We start from the raw sequence: 19,133 nt of genomic DNA, 5'->3' as shown, positions 1-19,133 counted from the left end.
GCCCTCTCACATGGGCTCCCACCATGATGGCATCTGCCATAATGTAATGCAGCCAAAGAGGCCCCCATCAGATGATGAACTGACAGAGCTGCCTGTTCTTGGATTTAAGCCTCTTTTCTTTATATATGACCCAACTTTAGGTATTTTGTTATGAGAAACGAGAAATGGACACAAGCATGCTCACTTAGAGGTCTGGACCACTAAGATACTGATTACAATATAGTTCCAACACATTGACCTGAAACCTATTCTCCACATACTTGTAGAGTGTGTCGAGGCCCCCTGGTCTTTCTAATTGCATGAAGTTGTGTCGCAAATTGAGGTAGGTGATATCTTGACTGTAGAAAAGATGCTCAGGAACTTCCTCAAGGCTGTAACACGAAAGATCCACAGTACTGATTCGTTGGGACACCACCTGAAGAAGGTTCAAGAGAAGAGCCTTCTGAGCTAGTACTGGATGTCTATCATCTAACACAGGACAGAATGGCATTTATACAAACAGCACTGACTAAAGACCAGGAAAGAAAAAAAGGTAAAGAAATCCAATTATTCACTTATAAAACGTTTCAGTTTTTACTTTTCTCTAAAACCATAAGGTGCTTGAAAAACAAAGGAATAAACTGCAAAGTCTCTACAAGTATAGGGTTTAAAAAATACAATATCATAAAGAGAGAAGGTTGACATTTCACATAAGAAGTAACATTAAAATGATTCAAAATAACCGTACAAAACTTTGAGAGACAGCATGAAAAGACAAGGCCTTTTGGAGCCACACAGATTCTGCTGCTTACTAGCAGTTTCATCATCTGTTGTGAGGGTAAGTAGTTAAATAACCAAGCACATAGCACACTGCCAAACATGCCAAAGATGCTCAAAATCATTCATTAACTTCTCTTTAAAAAGGCAGAAGAACAAAATAGCTACTTTAAATGAAAACTACTTCTATTCAGAGCATATTTTATAATCAATACATTAACAAAAAACTTCAATGAAACCAAAACAAGGTTTTTATTTTTATAATAGTATGCTACTAAAAATATGCATTATGAAAATGTATCTGAACAAACAATATATCACTGGAAAAGTCACTCATGTTTTGATGGCAATTCACTTTATAATAACAATACTATGAAAATTTCTGCAAATTCTCAAACAAGAGAGTTTGGAAATCACAGTACACTTTTACAGTAGTTCATCTTTAATCTTTAAAACGCAGAAATAATGCTCAAAGGCTATCCTCAGCATATAGCAATAATAATTTACAGGTCATTGTACTATCAGTAAGTTCTAATTTGAAGTGGCTCATCAAGCCTGTTCTTAATATGTTGAGACCAAAAAGCACTGGCCTACAAGTTAGGGAACAGTTCCATCAACCAATGACTACTATTACAGAATGAAAGCCATGTAAATCTCATCATTTCTTAATTCCTTCTTGGGTCAAATCTCGTTATGTCATAATTTCTTCCAAGGCCTGCCTTGCAGACATGGTACAGAGGTAAATGCACTTGAAAACACTTTTGATAGCATTTTTATACTGGGCATAAATAATAAGTTAAGGATCTAGTGTGATTCCATTATTTTATTCAATATATATTAAGAAATAAAATTTTAAGAGTTATAATTTGCTGTCTTAGAACTAAGATAAGTTTCAAAATACACTTCTAAGGGACTTCTACATTCTTATCTTCACATCAGGATGTTTGAGAGTTTATCACCTTAGATGCTTGCCGTTGCCATCTCTGGTACTCAGCCAAAGACTCAAAGCTGACATGATAGGTCTGAGCTTGGGCTCCAGCTGAGCTGAATGCAAGGGAATGCTGCCGGCGTTTCACTTCTTCTATCTGAAGAAGAGGAGGGGAGAAAACCAGAACCACTAAAAAGAAATCCTGGTCAAAAAGCAAAAGGCAATAACAAGCCCAATTTTTTTAAAAAGGCAAAAAAATGTCTGAATAGACATTTCTCCAAAGATCTATAAAATCACCAATAAGTACATGAAATGATAATCAACATCATTAGCTGCCAGGGAAATATAAAATGAGATACCAATTCATATCCACTGGGATAGTTAAAATTAAAAACACATGTTGTGTAAATATTGGTAAGGATGTGGAGAAACTGGAATCCTTCTATACTACTAATGGGAATGTAAAATGGTGAAGCTGCTTTGGAAAACCTTCTGGCAGTTCCTCTAAAGATTAAACACAAGGTCATTATAAAACCAAGCAATTCCATTTTTACATTGATGTCCAAGAGAACAACTTGTATATGAATGTTCATGTCAGCATTATTCATAATAGCCAAAAAGTAGAAACAATCCAAATGTCCATCAATGGGTGAATATATAAACACAAGTGGCATTATCCATAAAACAGAATATCATTTGGCCATAAACAGGACAAATATTGATACATGTACTGTACCAATGAACTTTAAAAACAACATCTTAAGTGAACAAGGCCAATCACAAAGAGCCACAATTTTTTTATTCCATTCATATGCAATGTCCAGAATTGGCAAATCTATAAAGACAGGAAGTAGATTCATATTTGCATAGGGCTAGGGAGGGAATTGAGGGGCAATGGCTAAGGAATGAAGGGTTTCTTGGTTATAAAAATTGGAGTGATAAAATTCTAAGCATCTATGAGAAAGCCTGTGTGCCCTGTGCTACTGCTTGCTCTCTCATGCACTCTCTTTATCTCTCTCACCTCCTCTTCTGTTCTCTCCTTCTCCCTCTCCTCTTCCCAGCTTCCCTGCTTCTTTAACTCAAGAAATACACAATGATCACAACACATTAGCTGTGTTTTTGCTCTGTCAGTAGCTATGCAGCATAACTCTTGTCCTCAACACTTCAAAGTCGGGAGGCAGGACACCAGTAAACTATGTCCTCTTACTGCAGAAGACCTTTATCAAGCTCTCGAGTCCCCAGCTTGAGAAAAGGCAAGAACCTCTCCTCATTCCTATTTGGGATAGTGATAAGAATTCAAGGCACAAAAGCAGCTATGTAAAAAACTCCCTCCCAATCTCCAAAAACCCAACCTATACAATTTTGATGAGGATATAGGTTTTGTTTTTTTTAATAGTTACAGAACCATTTATGTCTTGTCTGGCATCTTACTTTAATATGCCATAGCTACTAAATTTTGACAAATAAGCTGGGAATTTACAAGTTATACTTGTAAACCATTAGGGTTCTGGTGCCAACTAAAGACTGAACCAAATGGCAGAAACATAAAACACTCTGAACAAAAAAGAATCATATTAAAAAGGCTCACTGAAATTAAAAAATTTTCCTAATGTTCAATTGTGATAATCACAACATAACCATTTTTCATTACTAATAAATCACTGCCATTGAGTAAGTCTGTGTCAAAACAAAGGATCCTTACTGAAATGAAGAATAGATCATTTTCTAGAATAATCAAATGTTTTATTATGGGATGTTTCACATAGTACATAGAATCAATTAATGTCAAATAGTGGGAAAGGTTGATAAATCTCCCACTACAAATTAATTTGTCAGTGTCTCTGTATATTCATATTCTGTGTTATATTAGACCATATTGTTATATATGTACAACCTTGGAATTAGTAAATACAGTAAAATGTTCCTTTCGTCCTTTTTTGGTTAGTCTCTTTATCCCTACAAATGTTTTATTTACTCAAATCTTTTGGGGGATTCTATTTTACTAAAATGTAATTTACCTAAAATAAAATCCACTGATTTATTTTTTAATTCACCGATTCTAAGTGAACTGTCAGATGAGTTTTTATAATAGCATATAACCCCATGACCCCCCAAATTTCCCTTGTGCCCTTTGCCAATCCCTTCCCTATAATCACTGGTCTATTTTCATTCACTATAGTTTTGTACCTTTTTCAGAATGTCATATAAATGGAGTCATATGAAAAATGAACTTTTGTGTCTGGCTTTTTCCACTTAGAATAATGCTTTCCAGATTCATCTCTGTCCTTGAGTGTCAGTAGCTCACTCCTTTTTACTGCTGAGTAGAATTCCATTGTATGGATATACCACATTTATCTATCAATTCACCAGCTAAAAACAACTTGGGTTGGTTCTATTTTTGGCTATTTTAAGTAAAGCTGCTATGAACTTCACTTACAAGTCTTTATAAGGACACACATTCATTTCTCTTGGGCAAATAACAGGAGTAGAATGTTGGGTCATCTGAAAAGTTTATGTTTAATTTTACAAGAAAGGAACAAGCTCTTTCCAAAGTAATTTTATTTCCACCAGTGATGTATAAATGTCCCAGATGCTCCATGTCTTTGCCAAACTTGGTGTTCATCAGTCTTTTAAGTTTGGCCATTTTAGAGGTATACAGCATCTCACTGTGGTTTTCATTTTCATTTCTCTAATGACTAATATGTTGAGGATCTTTTTTTCAGGTGTTAATTATCAATATATCTTCTTTGGTAAAGGATCTGTTCAAATCATTTTTGCCCATTCATTAGTGGGTTATTATTCTTTTTACTACTTAATTGCATAAGATTTTTATATATTCTGGATAAAAGGCTCTTTGTTGCATACTCATAAATAAGTTTCATATGTCATTAATATAACATATAACCATACTAATTTTCTTTTTTTTAATTTACTTTTTAAGTTATAGGTGGACACAATATCTTTATTTTATTTGTATGTGGTGCTGGGGATGGAACCCAGTGCTTCACGCATGGTGAGCGAGCACTCAACCCCCCACACTAATTTTCTTTTGCTTTCTATTTGACCAATAAATATTTTCCCATCACTTCACTTTCAACCTCTTCAGAGTAAGCATTAAGTATCTCTCTCTTTTTTTTTAATTGTTTAGTTGCAGTTGGACACAATATCTTTATTTTTATTTGTTTTATGTGGGGCTGAGGATTGAACTCAGTGGACCATGAGTGGGTGGTAAGCACTCTAGCCACAATCCAGCCCATGTATGCATCTTACAAACAGCAAACTGTAGTATTTTATTTATTAATTTTTTTTAAAGAGAGAGTGAGAGAGGAGAGAGAGAGAGAGAGAGAGAGAGAGAGAGAGAGAGAGAGGGGATTTTTTTTTTAATACTTATTTTTTAGTTTTCGGCGGACACAACATCTTTGTATGTGGTGCTGAGGATTGAACCCGGGCTGCACACATGCCAGGCAAGCTACCGCTTGAGCCACATCCCCAGCCCCATCCAGTATCTACTTTTGATAAGACAGCTTTTGTCAGTCTGTCATTTCCTTGCAAGCAACCCTTTTCTCAGCAAAAGCTTTTGGAATTTGCTTGTTTTAAGATAGGGTTTTGCTATGTTGTCCAGGATGGCCTCAAATTCCTGGGTTCAAATGATCCTTCCACCTCAGTCTCCTCAGTAACTGAGACTATAGGTGAGTAATGAGCCCAGCTTTTTCTGGAAGATTTTGACTTGCTTCTATCCATTATGTTGTGCAATGTATCTAAGTGAAGATTTATTTTTATGTATCCTACTTATTATATTCAGTATACTTTTAATCTGAATACTCATGTTTGTTTTTGTTTCAAGAAAATTTGCAACCACATTGGGCACAGTGGCATACACCTCTGATCCCAGTGACTAGAGAGCTGAGACAAGAGGATTACAAGTTTGAGGCCAGCCTGGGCAACTCAACAAGACGCTGTCTCAAAATAAAAAATAAAGAGAGCAGAGAATGTAGCTCAGTGGTAGAGCACTTGCCTAGCATTCATAAGGCCCTGGGTTCAATAACAAGTACTACAAAAAAGAAAATTTCAAAAAATTTTTGCAGGGACTGGGGATATGGCTCAAGCGGTAGCACGCTCACCTGGCATGCACAGGACGCTGGGTTCAATCCTCAGCACCACATAAAAATAAAATAAAGATGTTGTATCCACAGAAAACTAAAAAATAAATATTAAAAAAATTCTCTCTCTCTCTCTCTCTCTCTCAAAAAAATAAAGATAAAAAATTTGCAACCATTATTTTCTCAGCTATCACTTCTCCCTTCTTTCTGCTCTCTTCTCTGGAACTCCTATTAGATGTATACCAGAGCCTCTCTTAAGGTCTTTGTTGTTGTTGTTGTTGTTGTTGTTTGTGAAATTCCTTAGTATATCAGTTAATTACATCCAGCAATAAAACAGAGGCTTAAAAAAAAAATTGGGGGAGTCAGTCAGGGATTGGTGCAGTAGCTCTATAATGCTATCGAGGACTCAGCTGCCTTCTACTTTCTATATAGCCACACACAGCATCCGCTTGCCAACTAATAGTCACCACAACCACCACACCTCCAACCCTGAGAGAATATGTGCCACAAAGGAAGGTAGGATAGGGCAAAGAGTCACAGCATCCGCGTCAGTCCCATCTTAAAGGGCTTTCCCAATAATCCCACCTAGAAACTTTTGTTTATATCTCATTAGCCATCCCTAACTACAAAAGAGATTGGGAGATACTGGTTTTGATGCTGGGCATACTGCCAACCTGAATAAAATTCTGTTCTACTGGTAAATAAAAGAGAGAATGAAGACAGCGGGGCATGATGGTGCACGCCTGTAATCTCGGGAGGCCGGGGAAGGAGGATTGGGAGTTCAAAGCCAGCCTCAGCAACTGCCAGGCGCTGCTAAGCAACTCAGTGGAACCCTGTCTCTAAATAAAATACAAAACAGGGTTGGGGATGTGGCTCAGTGGTCAACACCCCTGAGTTCAATCCCTGGTACCAAAAAGAGAGAGAATGAAGACAAATTATGTTACTATTAATCAAATCTCTCTGTGAATTTCTTATCTGGGTTTATCCTATTAAGTTTTAAATTTCAATAACTGTCTTTTCATTTCCATTATTTTTACTGACTCCTTCATAGCTGCATATTCTTACTTCAGAAATTTTTGTTTTCCTATTCTGTCCCAGAAAATTCTATACATTTATTTTCCAGTCTTTTCAGGATGTTCCTTTATTTCCATTTTGATCTGAAGTATCTTCTGATTACTACATTTGTGGATATCTTCCCTAATATAAAACTTGTAGGTGTTTTTTTGGACTTTGGAGTGTAGGTGCTTTAAATGAGAGGTTAGCATTTTATCTTCCTCTGTCTCACTCTCTCCCCAGCTTTTTATAAATTCCTGACCTGTTCTTACTTGCCTCTTTCCTGTCAAGAAATTTTACTTACTTTCTTCACTGTCCTTCAGCCTCCAAGATCAAAACAAGGTCTCAAATTGGCGAGGTGGGTTCCTGCTTTCTGGTCAATTTCTTCATTGAGTCAGTAGGGACCTGGTTCACTTCCTAGTCACAGGCCATATAACTGGGTCCTCCTATCTTTTTAGGACCACAACTAGAAGTAAGCCTTAGTCTAGTCGATAGTTAACAGCACATTTCATTTTTAGCTTTTTTTCATAAACAAAGAAAACAAACTCAGCCCCTAGTTTTAAGCTATAAACTTGGCACAGATCTCCCAGCATGAGCAGGGAACTTTTAGACCTAGGTACTTTCTAGGCTACCCCAACCTTTCAGACCCAGAGCCCAGCAGGCCCACAGATTCACACTGACTACTTTATATTTCTACACTACATTTTTAAGCCCAGCTATGTCTTTTCACATATTTAACTTTCTAATACATGTTTTGATATCTATATTGCCATGTACTTAGATCAGAATGTGACATTTTCTCAATTTATTCTTTCCTTTCTCTCTCTCCCTTTCTCTTTCACACTGCTGAGAACTGAATCTAGGGCTTTACCCATGGTAGGCAAGCTCTCTACCATAGACAACATCCTCAGTCCTTAATTTTCTTAATGATTAAATGAACAGTAACAATATTTCTTTGTGGGTTGGGGTTGTGGCTCAGCGGTAGAGCGCTCACCTAGCACATGCTAACACGTGGGTTCGATCCTCAGCACCACATAAAAATAAATAAACAAAATAAAGGTATTGTGTACAACTAAAAAATAAATATTAAAAAAAATACATTTTTGTGATTCTTACCTTCCCCCCAACCAGAGGCAAAATGTGCATCTTTCCAGTTTGACAATCCTTCACTGAGGAAACAATAAGGCAGGTTCCACAGAGAACAACTAGGCGTTCAGCCCACTTATGCAGCTGGGTCTTTCCCTTGCGTACATTATAGATGCCAGACAGTAGGATTCGATCCAGATGATCCATCTGGCATGGTTTCTCTATAAAGAAAGCAATATAGTTCAGTATCCACCACTGAAGCAGTATACTGATGAAAAGGAAAAAGAAATTGTGTGCCAATATTCAACAACCATATTTTTAGATACAAGTAACCAAGCAATATAGGTATTACAAAATAAGATCTCAGTCCTAAATAATACCCATCTTGAACTTTACCCAGTGGAAATATAGTAAATTTTAGACTATAAAACAAGTCAGATGTCATTGTTACCTCCTATTTAAATAGCCATCTCTCAAATGTACAGAGAATGGTAGCAAGGCAGAGGAATTAAGATCACAGACTTTAGAATGAGATATACTTGAGTTTAAATCCTGGTTCTGTACACACTTTGTTTCTTTGATGTATCACTGAGCCTTACTTTATTCATTTATATTGTTTAGATTTTATCATGTAAGTTTGGATTTTATTAATCCCATACCTTCAAAAGATTCTTGTAAAAAAGATCATATAAGGTAATAATAATTTTAGGCACAAAAGAGTATGGACTAAATGACAGCCACTACTGATCTCATTCTATCCTAGAAGGAAGAAAGTAAGAATTTATGGGGGTTCTCTAGTTCTGTACATAATCTTCCATCTTTGTCCCTCATGAGGAAAAGCTTATGGTTGATATTTTGATCAAATGTTCCAATCACAGTGGCAGAAGGCGACATAAGTATGCATGAGTTTCTCTTTCTGTAAGCACCCTTTCCCATCAGAAGTCTTTATAGGACTGATATACAGTAACCAAAACAGCACACAGGGACAGAAGAGATATGAAGTTCTTGGTACACATATGTACCAGAAACAGACAAATACCATACACAGAAATGGGGGGAGGAGCAGGAGTACCAGCTGGTACAAACTGTAAGCCTGGAGTAGGGACAACCAAGTTGTACTCCAGATAGCTCCATACAACTTATTATGTAAGTTTGGGCATCACTTTGCCCACTTAACCATGTGTTTCCTCATGTGTAATATGAGGAAATGGACTAGATTACTTCAAAGACTCAAAATTATATTACTCAATAAAACTTTATATGTCAACACTGGATTCATCAAACAGCCATTTCTCCTATTCTAAGCTAGCCCTCTCACCTAGTGTAAATTTCACCTTCCTCTGGAAGTTTGGTTCTTCCAGATCTATAATTCCTACTAGTTCCACATTTCCAGCTCTCTGCCAGACATTTCCAACTGGGTGTTTACCACTGCTTAAATTAAATATCCCTAAATCGGGGCTGGGATTGTGGATTAGTGGTGGAGTGCTCACCTGCATGTGTGAGGAACTGGATTCTATCCTCAGCACCACATAAAAAAATAAATTAAATAAAGGTATTGTGTCCATCTACAACTAAAAAAACAAAAAAAAAATCCCTAAATCAAGTCATGACCATCCCTGCAAACCAAATGCTTCTTAAAACTCAAGTTCTATTCTCTTAAAATCAGAGTCAGCTTCAACTTTTGGGTTCTCTTCCTCAACTCCCTTTTTCACATAACCAACACTCTTGCTGATCATTCCACCTAAGTCTCTTGTTCTACAAATCTATTGACACAACTGGCTATCCATAGAGAAAAAAGTAGTTATATCCCTACCTCAATATTTTAATAATATAAAAGTACTTAATAAAACATAGAATATGTTTATGACCTAGGACAGTGATGGAATGTAAATGCACAAGAAAAAAAGTATGACTAAATAAAAATTTTAAATGTTTACATAATAAAAACTAGTAAGCCAAACTAAGAATTACAGGCTGGAGAAAATTCAGTCCCAAATACAGAATCCAAAAGATGTATATTCAGAAGATATACAAAAGTCCTTTAATTCAACTTGATAAAAAGAAATATGCATAGAATAACAAAAATAAAGACTCAATAAAAATATAAATTAATTCTCAATCACACTAAGTAATCATGAAAACAATGAGATCATTTCCTCCATCAGATTAATAAAAACTTAATAGTGTAATAATACTGAAAGGTTATACTGTAAACAAAGGGCACTCTGATACACTAATGAGATAAAAAAATGTTTTGCAGGAATAACTACTAAGATTTTTAAGTGTGAACATTCTATGACCCAACAATTTCATGTATAGAGATCCGCTGGGTTGGGTACACAAAGAGACATTTTACTATAATGCTGTTTTTAGCAGCCAAACACCTGGAAACAATGTAAATTTCTTATGGTTAAGAAAATGGTTACATAGGCCATTTACATACATTCACTATATTCAATACAATGTAACTTAAAGAAATAAGCAAGAAACCTAAATGCTGATAAGATTTCTAACCTAGGTAGTAGGGTCAAAAAAGCACCAAACCCAACTGACAACATCTATGTAAATAAGATTCATGCATTTCTATAAATGTATATTATATAGGAAAAAGAGTTAGAAAATCCTGAAGTGATACATGTCAAATCAATAGTAGTAGTTACCTACAAAGCAGTTAGTGGGTTTGGAAGGTGATTATAAGAAATTAAAATGCTACAGATAGCAATATTATATTTATATTTTACTTGAATAATTATTTTTAGTTTGTTTTGGGGTGCTGGGGATTGAACTTCAGGGCCTTATGCATGCTAAGCAGGTGCTCTACCACTAAGCTACATCCCCAGCCCTTTTTCCTTATTTTATTTTGAAACAGATCAGCCTGGAACTTGCAATCCTCCTACCTCAATCTTTCAAGTAGCTAGGATTATAAATGTGTGACACTACACTCAGCAAACACAATGTATTAAAAGGGGGGAAAATGTATGGACACAATAATTCTAAATGTGAAAATATGCACATAAAATAAGACTAAGAAATATATAATAAAAAAAGTAATTGCATTCAGGTGGTAGGGCATTTTCCATATTACCCCTACATTTTAACAAAGAAGTTTAAAATATACAAATCAACATGAGAGAGTATATTTTGCAATTTGGGGCAAAGACTAATTTTAACAATGATACCTGATATTGGCAAAGGGAAATGAGTACTCTCAAATGAGAATGCCAAAAAGTACATACTGGCATTGCCTAGCTGTATGATTTGGAATATTTAGTCGAAATTTAAAATTTCGACTAAATTTGGGTATGTAATGACTCAAAAATTCTACTTGTAAGAATAATGTCTTCCCTCCCCTAGAAACTAGCTAATCCCCTGACTTTTATAATAATCCTTTCTTTGCTCTCTTTATGTTTTTTGTCTTTGTGTATACAACCTATATTATGACATTATATTAAATTGCTATGGCAAATAATATATGATGGCTCAAACACAACAGGCAGTTATTTCTGTCCAGTTGGGAATTCTAAATAACCAGAAGTCAATACTGTCATTTAGAAACTCAGGTTGATGGTGGCTCTGCCAGTTTCAACACTATTTCAAATACTACTTGAATCACTGCCATCCTAGCCCCCAGAAAAGAACACTGAGAAGCACTCATTGGAAGTTTTAGAGATCAGCTACAGAAGTGGCACTCATCAATTCCACTCCATGCCATGAAGAAAATGTTGTCACAGGTGCACAACTAATTGGAGACAGGCTGGGAGATGAGGTGGAGCTAGGCAATAATATGCCAACTACAATTCTGTTACCAAGGAAGAAAGAGAGAACAGATTTGGACAGAAAGACAGTAGTACTACCACACATCTCTCAACAAAAAGGCTGAGATTTACCTGGTTTTGAACTTTAAACATATGGAAAGATACTATGTGATTCTTCTGTGTCTGCCTTCTTTGTATTTATACTCTTTGAACAAAACTGTTTAAACAATGTGTGCAGAGAAGATGGTAAAGAAACATTCAGGCAGGGCCAGGCACTGTGGCACACTCCTGTAATCACAGCAGCTCAGGGGGCTGAGACAGGAGGATCACAAGTTCAAAGCCAGCCTCAGCAAAAAGCGAGGAGCTAAGCAACTCAGTGAGACCCTGTCTCTAAGTGACTTTCTGTTATGAATTTCACGGAGTACCACTCTATGTCCTTCTGCCCCAGAACTCCCTCTTAAGTCCAACTGATAACTGGCATTTGCCTAAAGGCTGCCTGGGATACTGAGTACTTTTTATTACCAGAGAACACAATATAAATGAGTTTGAACTTAGGCCCTCACGACCTTGGCCTCATTAACACTGTATTCTAACTAAGCTGACTCATCAAGAGTCTCCACACAAAACATTTAAAGCTGATTACTAAGCTATTTGCTTCAAAAAGAATACTTCAAAAACATTTTTCCTTTTATTAACTGCGGGTTTTCTCTGGGTTCAGGAACTGAAAAACATGAGGAGAAAGGTGAAAGGGAAGGAATACTTTTTGCAATGATTTTAAGCTTTGATCACACACATTCTTTGATATTTTCACTCAAAAGTTAGAGAATAGCCAAACACAGTGGTTAAGGAGGCCGAGGCAGGAGATTCCAAATTCAAAGGCCTCATAAGCTTAGCAAGGCTCTAAGAAATTCAGTGAGACCCTGCTTCTAAATCAAATACAAAAAGGGACTGGGGATGTTGCTCAGTAGTTAAGTGCCCCTGGGTTCAATCCCTGGTACCAAAAAAAAAAAAAAAGAGTCTAATTCCCCTTTCCCTCTATATAGTGGGGCTGTATTTAGTGACTCACTTCTTAATAAACAAAGTAGTCCACATCTTGGTGACTTTTCAAAAAGACAGAGTCCTCCATGTGTACACATGCATTCCTAGGTATATGTATATGTCTCATCACTGGAGGCTGTGAAAACAGACAGCCCTATGAAGAAGTCTACATAAGAAGAAACTGGCAAGGACTGAGATCTGTAACAGCCCTGAGTGAGTCATATTGAAATTCATGAATCTTCTAGTCCCGCTAAAATGTTCAAATGAGTATAATCTCATCAGAAAACTAGTGGCACCAAAGCCAATTGTTGACCACTACACTGAATGCAAAATAACTCTCAATGAGTAAAAAGTAGTCCAATGGTTAAGGCCTAACTTCCATTCTAGAATAAAAATGTATAATGAAGAACTCAGGTTCAATCACAGATAATGAGCATATAACTATTCCAAGTTGATTTTTATTTCAACCAAGTTATATGACATTAAGTAGGTACACTCCTCAAATTAGTCTTAATGAATTCTCTCAGATTTAACTTTAACCTAGCAACCATTTCGCCCCATAAACTATCAAAAGATTTTATTTATATTTCCCTCTTCTGGAATTTACTCCTTCATTTGTTCATTCACTCTCATATCACTCAAGAATTTAAGAACTATATATGTCTGTGAATGTATATTTTCTTGTCTTTGTTAGATAATAAGTAACATATTCTATATACTCTTCTGTACCTTTCTTTTTAACTTAATTGACAATGAAAACTACTCCACTTCAGTTTAAAGAAAAAAATCAACCCCAATCTTTTTAGGACTGCATAGTATTATATTACATAAGTGATAAGAGAAATAACTTCCTCAGCAACTTAGCCAGGCCCTAGATCTTATAGTGCTTAAGACCTTATAATGCTCTAAGAATTAAGAAATACAAAAATTACTTAGACTTTAATCATAATAATCCTTAACATGGATTTATTTCCAGAATTAACTTCAAAACTTATTTCTTCCTTGGGTTTTTAATTCTCAAACGCTGGATACAGGATAGCTGCAAATCAGAATATTTAACCAAAAAGAAAAAAAAATTAATATGCTACAGATCAATATTAATATGCTGCAGCCAAAGGTAAATGAGAAAAGGAAAAAAATCTTGCCAGAATGATCATTACACAGAAGCAAAAGGAAAAAAACAAAACAAAACAAAAGCAAGACCACAGAGCACAGACCATTCCCAAAGACAGAAATTAATGGTAATATAATAAAATTAAACCAACTTTTAATCAACTATGACATATAACAGCACTATGACAAAAATTGTAAGTAAAATATGAAGTGCATTAAATAAAACTGACTTATCATATGTTTAAGAGTTATATCAAAAAGTTAGGGAAAAAAAAAGTTAGGGAGCTGGAGATGTGGCTCAAGTGGTAGTGCGCTCGCCTCGCATGTGTGAGGCACTGGGTTCGATTCTCAGCACCACATAAAAACAAAATAAAGATATTGTGTCCACCTAAAACTAAAAAATAAATATTTTTTATAAAGTTATACAGAGCTAGGGGCTGCAGTTGTAGCTCAGCAGTACAGCACTTGCTTCACACTTGTGAGGCACTGGGTTCAATTCTCAGCACTGCATATAAATAAGCAAATAAAATAAAGGTCCATCAACATCTAAAAACAAATAAATAAAAAGTATACAGAGCTAGGCACAATGGCATGTGCCTGTAATCCCAGAGGCTCAGGAGGCTGAGGCAAGAGGATCACAAGTTTAAAGCCAGCCTCAGCAATTTAGTAAGACTCTGTCTCAAAATAACAAATAAAAAGGGCTGAGGATGTGGCTCAGTGGTTAAGCGGCCCTGGGTTCAATCCCCAGTAACAGCAATCAAAACTAAAAATAAGTATACAGAAAAAACTAAATCAAAAAAGGAGGGGGAGAGCAAAGAATCTTAGCACATGATTATATACATTAATAAATTAACTATCCTGGCTTGTTTGGTAAGTGAGTCATATAAATTCAAAACTGTTATGGGTCAAATGGTCTGTCACCTGCTAATAATATGACATGAGCATAGTTAAACTCTACTTCAGTTTTCTCATCTGTAAAACAGTTTAGTAGCTACTACAGCATGACTATAATGAGTAATTTAGACAATTCATTAGTATAAAGGTATACAGTTAGTGCTCAATTAAAAGTATCTCATTTTAGCCAAGTGAGGTGGTACACACCTGTAATTCCAATGACTCAGGAGGCTGAGGCAGGAGGTTGCAAGTTTGAGACTAGCCTCAGCAACTTAGTGAGGTCCTAAGCAACTTAGCAAGAGCCTGACTCAAAATAAAAATTTTTTAAAAGGGCTGGGGATGTGGCTCAGTGGATAAGCATCCCAATGTTTAATCTCCAGTATTTTAAAATATATATATATATATATATATATATATATATATATATATATATATATATATAAATTTATATTTATAAATATATATTTATTTACCAATAAAATTAAGACTTATTAAAATAAGATACACACACGTTTATATATACAAAATGGAGAAACAGTCTGGCAGGTAGGGAATGTACAGAAGAGAAGACAAGTTAAAAATCCACAATTTAAGCCAGGAGTGGTGGCACACGCCTATAATCCCAGTGACTCCAGAAGCTGAGGCAGGAGATCACTGAGTTCAAAGTCAGCCTCAGCAATGGTGAGGCACTAAGCTACTCAGTGAGACCCTGTCTCTAAGTAAAATACAAAACAGGGCTGGGGATGTGGCTCAGTAGTTGAGTACCCCTGATTTCAATTCACAGTACCCCACCCCCCAAAAAAAATCCATGATTTAAAACCTATGAATTCACCATATACAAATTTGACATTCATCAAATGACAAGTCATATATGATAATCACTACTTTTCAACACTACTGAGCTATCCAAAAGTTCACAGACTTTACCAGGAGCTTGAAAACATAACTCATACTAAAAGAATGATTCAATCACAATTCTGGCAAAGGTATAAAAATACTAATAAATTAACAAAATAAAAGAACAAAAAATATAAAGGAAAGATACTACTGCTAATACTTTAGAATCTTTCCTCACTCCCTAACCCTTTGTTTTTCTTGTAGCTTGATGGTCTTTAACTACATTAGTTAACTAGGTCAAAAATAGATTCTGAGAAAATATTTTTAAAAAGCTGAAGGCAGATGGAGGCATAAATAATCAACTTAAAAGTAGTGAAGATATTCACAAAGTCACTGATAAACTCTTACCACCATAAAATCGAATCATACAGCCAAGGTCAGGATTTGTAGCTTCCTCCTGTATGCGTACAGGATCCTCAAATCCCAGCCTGGATAAGTACTCATAAACGATCTGAAGAGGTCGTTCAGTGGGTTCCAGTCTCCTGCTCACACAATAAAAAGAAAAACATTTGGTAAGTAATAAAAATGCTTCATTTTGGTTTGGGGATTTTTTGTTTTGTTTTGGTGTGTGTGTGTGTGTGTGTGTGTGTGTGTGTGTATGGTGCTGGGGACTGAACCCAGGGCCTTGGGAATGTGAGGTAAGCACTCTACTAACTAAGCTATATTCCTAGCCCTTCATTTAGTTTTTTAATCTTTTGATACACTTGTTTTTTTAAATTTCTAGGTCAAGATCTCCTTCAGTATCATATGATACAACTACTAAACAAGTGGTTTTCAAAGTTTTAGTCTTTTTTTTTGGGGGGGGGTGAGGTGGTGGGTACCAGGAATTGGACCCAGGGGCCCTTAAACAGTGAATCACATCCCTTCCCCTCTTTATATTTTATTTTAAGACAGAGTCTTACTAAGTTGCTGAGGGCCTCACTAAGTTAATAACCTGGCTTTTAACTTGTGAGCCTCCTGCTGTATCCTCCCAAATTGCTGGGATTACAGGAGTGTACCACCACACCCAGCTCAGTCTCTTTACATTCTTTGAGAACCTCAAAGGGCTTCTGTTTACATGAAGCATACTCCATAGATTTTTAATATATTAGAAATTAAAATTAAGAATTTCCAAAGATTTATTCATTTGCCTTAAAGTAATAAGCTCATTAACAAAAATATTTTTAAATTTTTTAAAAATTTTTTTCAAAAATAAAAATGTTTAGTGAGTTATATTTTTGTAACTTTAACCACTGGTTTAATATAAGAAAGCTGAATTCTCAAATCTGCTTCTGGTCTTCACGCTGTTGAGATATCATGTCCCAGTCTCTAGAAAGTTCCATATGAGGGACTGCAAATGAAAAAGAAAATTAATATCTTACTATAAAACAGTTTTGACCTTAAATATGCCTTTAAAGAATCTCTGAGACCCTGCAGAATGCTTTGAAAATCTTTGGTCAATTTTAAAGGCAGTAAAATTATTATATGTAAAAGGTAATACTTGGCCATAACTGTCTTCATATAAGTTACACAAGCAACTATAGGTGTAGACTTTAGGGTTATCTACTGTTCCAGATGCTATATATTTCTACCAGCTTCATAGGTGAATGAATAGCCCAATAAATCCCCCAGAATCATCCTCACTAAAAGCTGAGATAAAACAAAAATGTCTGGTAATCATTTATGGCCCCTGGTGACACTGTACTTTAAATCAAACAGACTTATAAATAAATAAATAAAATACTCATAAAATATTTTAAAACAAAAAGATCAACTTGTATGTGGACAGAAGGTGCTAGCTATACCAGTCAAAACAGCAAGACAGATCTCTCACAATGTTTTTATCAGAAAGCAAACTATAATTACTGCTTCCATGGGGCTAAGAATATGGGCTACAAGTTAAGACTGCCTGGATCTGAGTCTACCATTTAGCAACTGCATGCCACTGTATAATTATTTACTCTTCTTGTTTTAAACTCCTCATCAGTAAAATGGGAATAAGCAATAAAAATCTAACTCAAAGAGGTGTTGTTAAATTTATTTAGTTACAACAAGATATTGCATAACAAAGTATATAGTAAAATATCTTACATGTACAAAGTATTCACAATAACTTGACAATTATAATTCTAAAAAAACTTGACTATTATAATTCTAAAAAAGTTTAGGATTAGAACTGCATTATGTTGATTAGAAGAAAATTATATACTTCTCATCATGGCAAAAAGATAAAAAGGACATCTGTACTTGATAGTTAAAAAACTGTAAAATGCTGTTGGCAATAATACTTAAGTAAAATGTAATGAAACAGGAACACTACAAAGCTGCATGTAAACAACTGCATCAAAACAGTAACTGAGGAATAGAAGAAATCAAGCTGATGTGCAAAAACGACAAAAATAAAACAACCATCTGCTACTCACTTCAGTCTTTTAGGTTCCAGAAACTATAAAATAAACTTAGAACAAACTACTACAAAGAACCAAAGACCAAAGGGAAATAAAGTTCATAAAGATCAATAAATATTGAATTTAATGAAAGTGAAAACAAGCTTTTCAGTGAAAAAACATCAATTAATCCCTAGGCAAATGGAAACAAAAATTCACAAGGGTCTATGACATTCATTAGGCATTTTCCCAGCACAATGGTAGAATTTTGCTGAAAAAAAAATTTTTATTTTGATTTTTTTTTTTATTTTTAAGAGGAACTTTTAATATTCTGCATATTGGCAGAGTAAACTAACCATGTAATAAGAAGAATGACTGAAGGAAGATGAAGTTGAAAACAGAGTCTGAAGGTGCAAAGAGCTATATCATCAGATGTCAAGAAGAATAAAACTTACTGTATATTGCTCCTATGAATGGGACGAGTAACAATGAGAAGTTGCAGAGGTAGATTTGAACTAAAACATGAGGAAGGATTTAATAACTAGTGATGCTCAATAGTCAAACACACTGTCTTTCAAAATTGCTCACAGAACTAGCAAGCCATCTATCAGAAATATGCTGGAAGAGACTCCTGTAGGAATCAAAATGGGCCACGTGACTATCACCCTCTTTTAGAACTCAGGTCACCTAAACAGGCATGGTGGCACATAACTAATATCCCAGCTAACTCAAGAGTCTAAGGCAGGAGGATCACAAGTTCAAGATCAACCTGGGCAATTTAGCAAGACTCCTGTCTCAAAATAAAAAAGGTCTAGAGATGTAACTCAGTGGTAGAATGCCTCCCTAGCATGTGCAAGGCCCTGGGTTTGACTGCCACTACCAAAAGAAAAAAAAAGAAAGAAATAGAAAAAGAATCTCTGGAATATCCAAGACATCTTCCTAATATAATTCAAATTCCCCTAAACCCTACTATTGAAGGATATAGAGTTCAATGTATTTAAATACTATAATTCCATATAATGATCACATATTCAGGACCAAGAAATAATTATACTTTCAAGCTAACTCTTGCTTGTTCAATTTTCCTATTTTTCTCTAGAAAACTTAGAGAAATGGAAACACTAATTTACATATTTTACATGATCAA

General features: G+C 35.4%; 1 protein-coding gene across 1 annotated transcript in view; it reads right to left on the bottom strand.

Annotated features, from left to right (window-relative positions):
* Phlpp2 (PH domain and leucine rich repeat protein phosphatase 2) overlaps nt 1–19,133 on the bottom strand; it is a 66,292-nt gene that overhangs the window by 31,576 nt on the left and 15,583 nt on the right. The window contains exons 3-6 of the mRNA XM_026399272.2: nt 15,969–16,102; nt 7,954–8,144; nt 1,716–1,841; nt 261–415 (exon numbers count right to left, since the gene is read on the bottom strand). Of these exons, the coding sequence (XP_026255057.2) occupies nt 261–415; nt 1,716–1,841; nt 7,954–8,144; nt 15,969–16,102 (606 nt within the window). The remainder of the gene's footprint in view (nt 1–260; nt 416–1,715; nt 1,842–7,953; nt 8,145–15,968; nt 16,103–19,133) is intronic.

Source organism: Urocitellus parryii, chromosome 15 (genome assembly GCF_045843805.1).
Source record: "Urocitellus parryii isolate mUroPar1 chromosome 15, mUroPar1.hap1, whole genome shotgun sequence".
NCBI lineage: Eukaryota > Metazoa > Chordata > Mammalia > Rodentia > Sciuridae > Urocitellus > Urocitellus parryii.
This window is presented reverse-complemented; position numbering and strand designations above follow the sequence as displayed.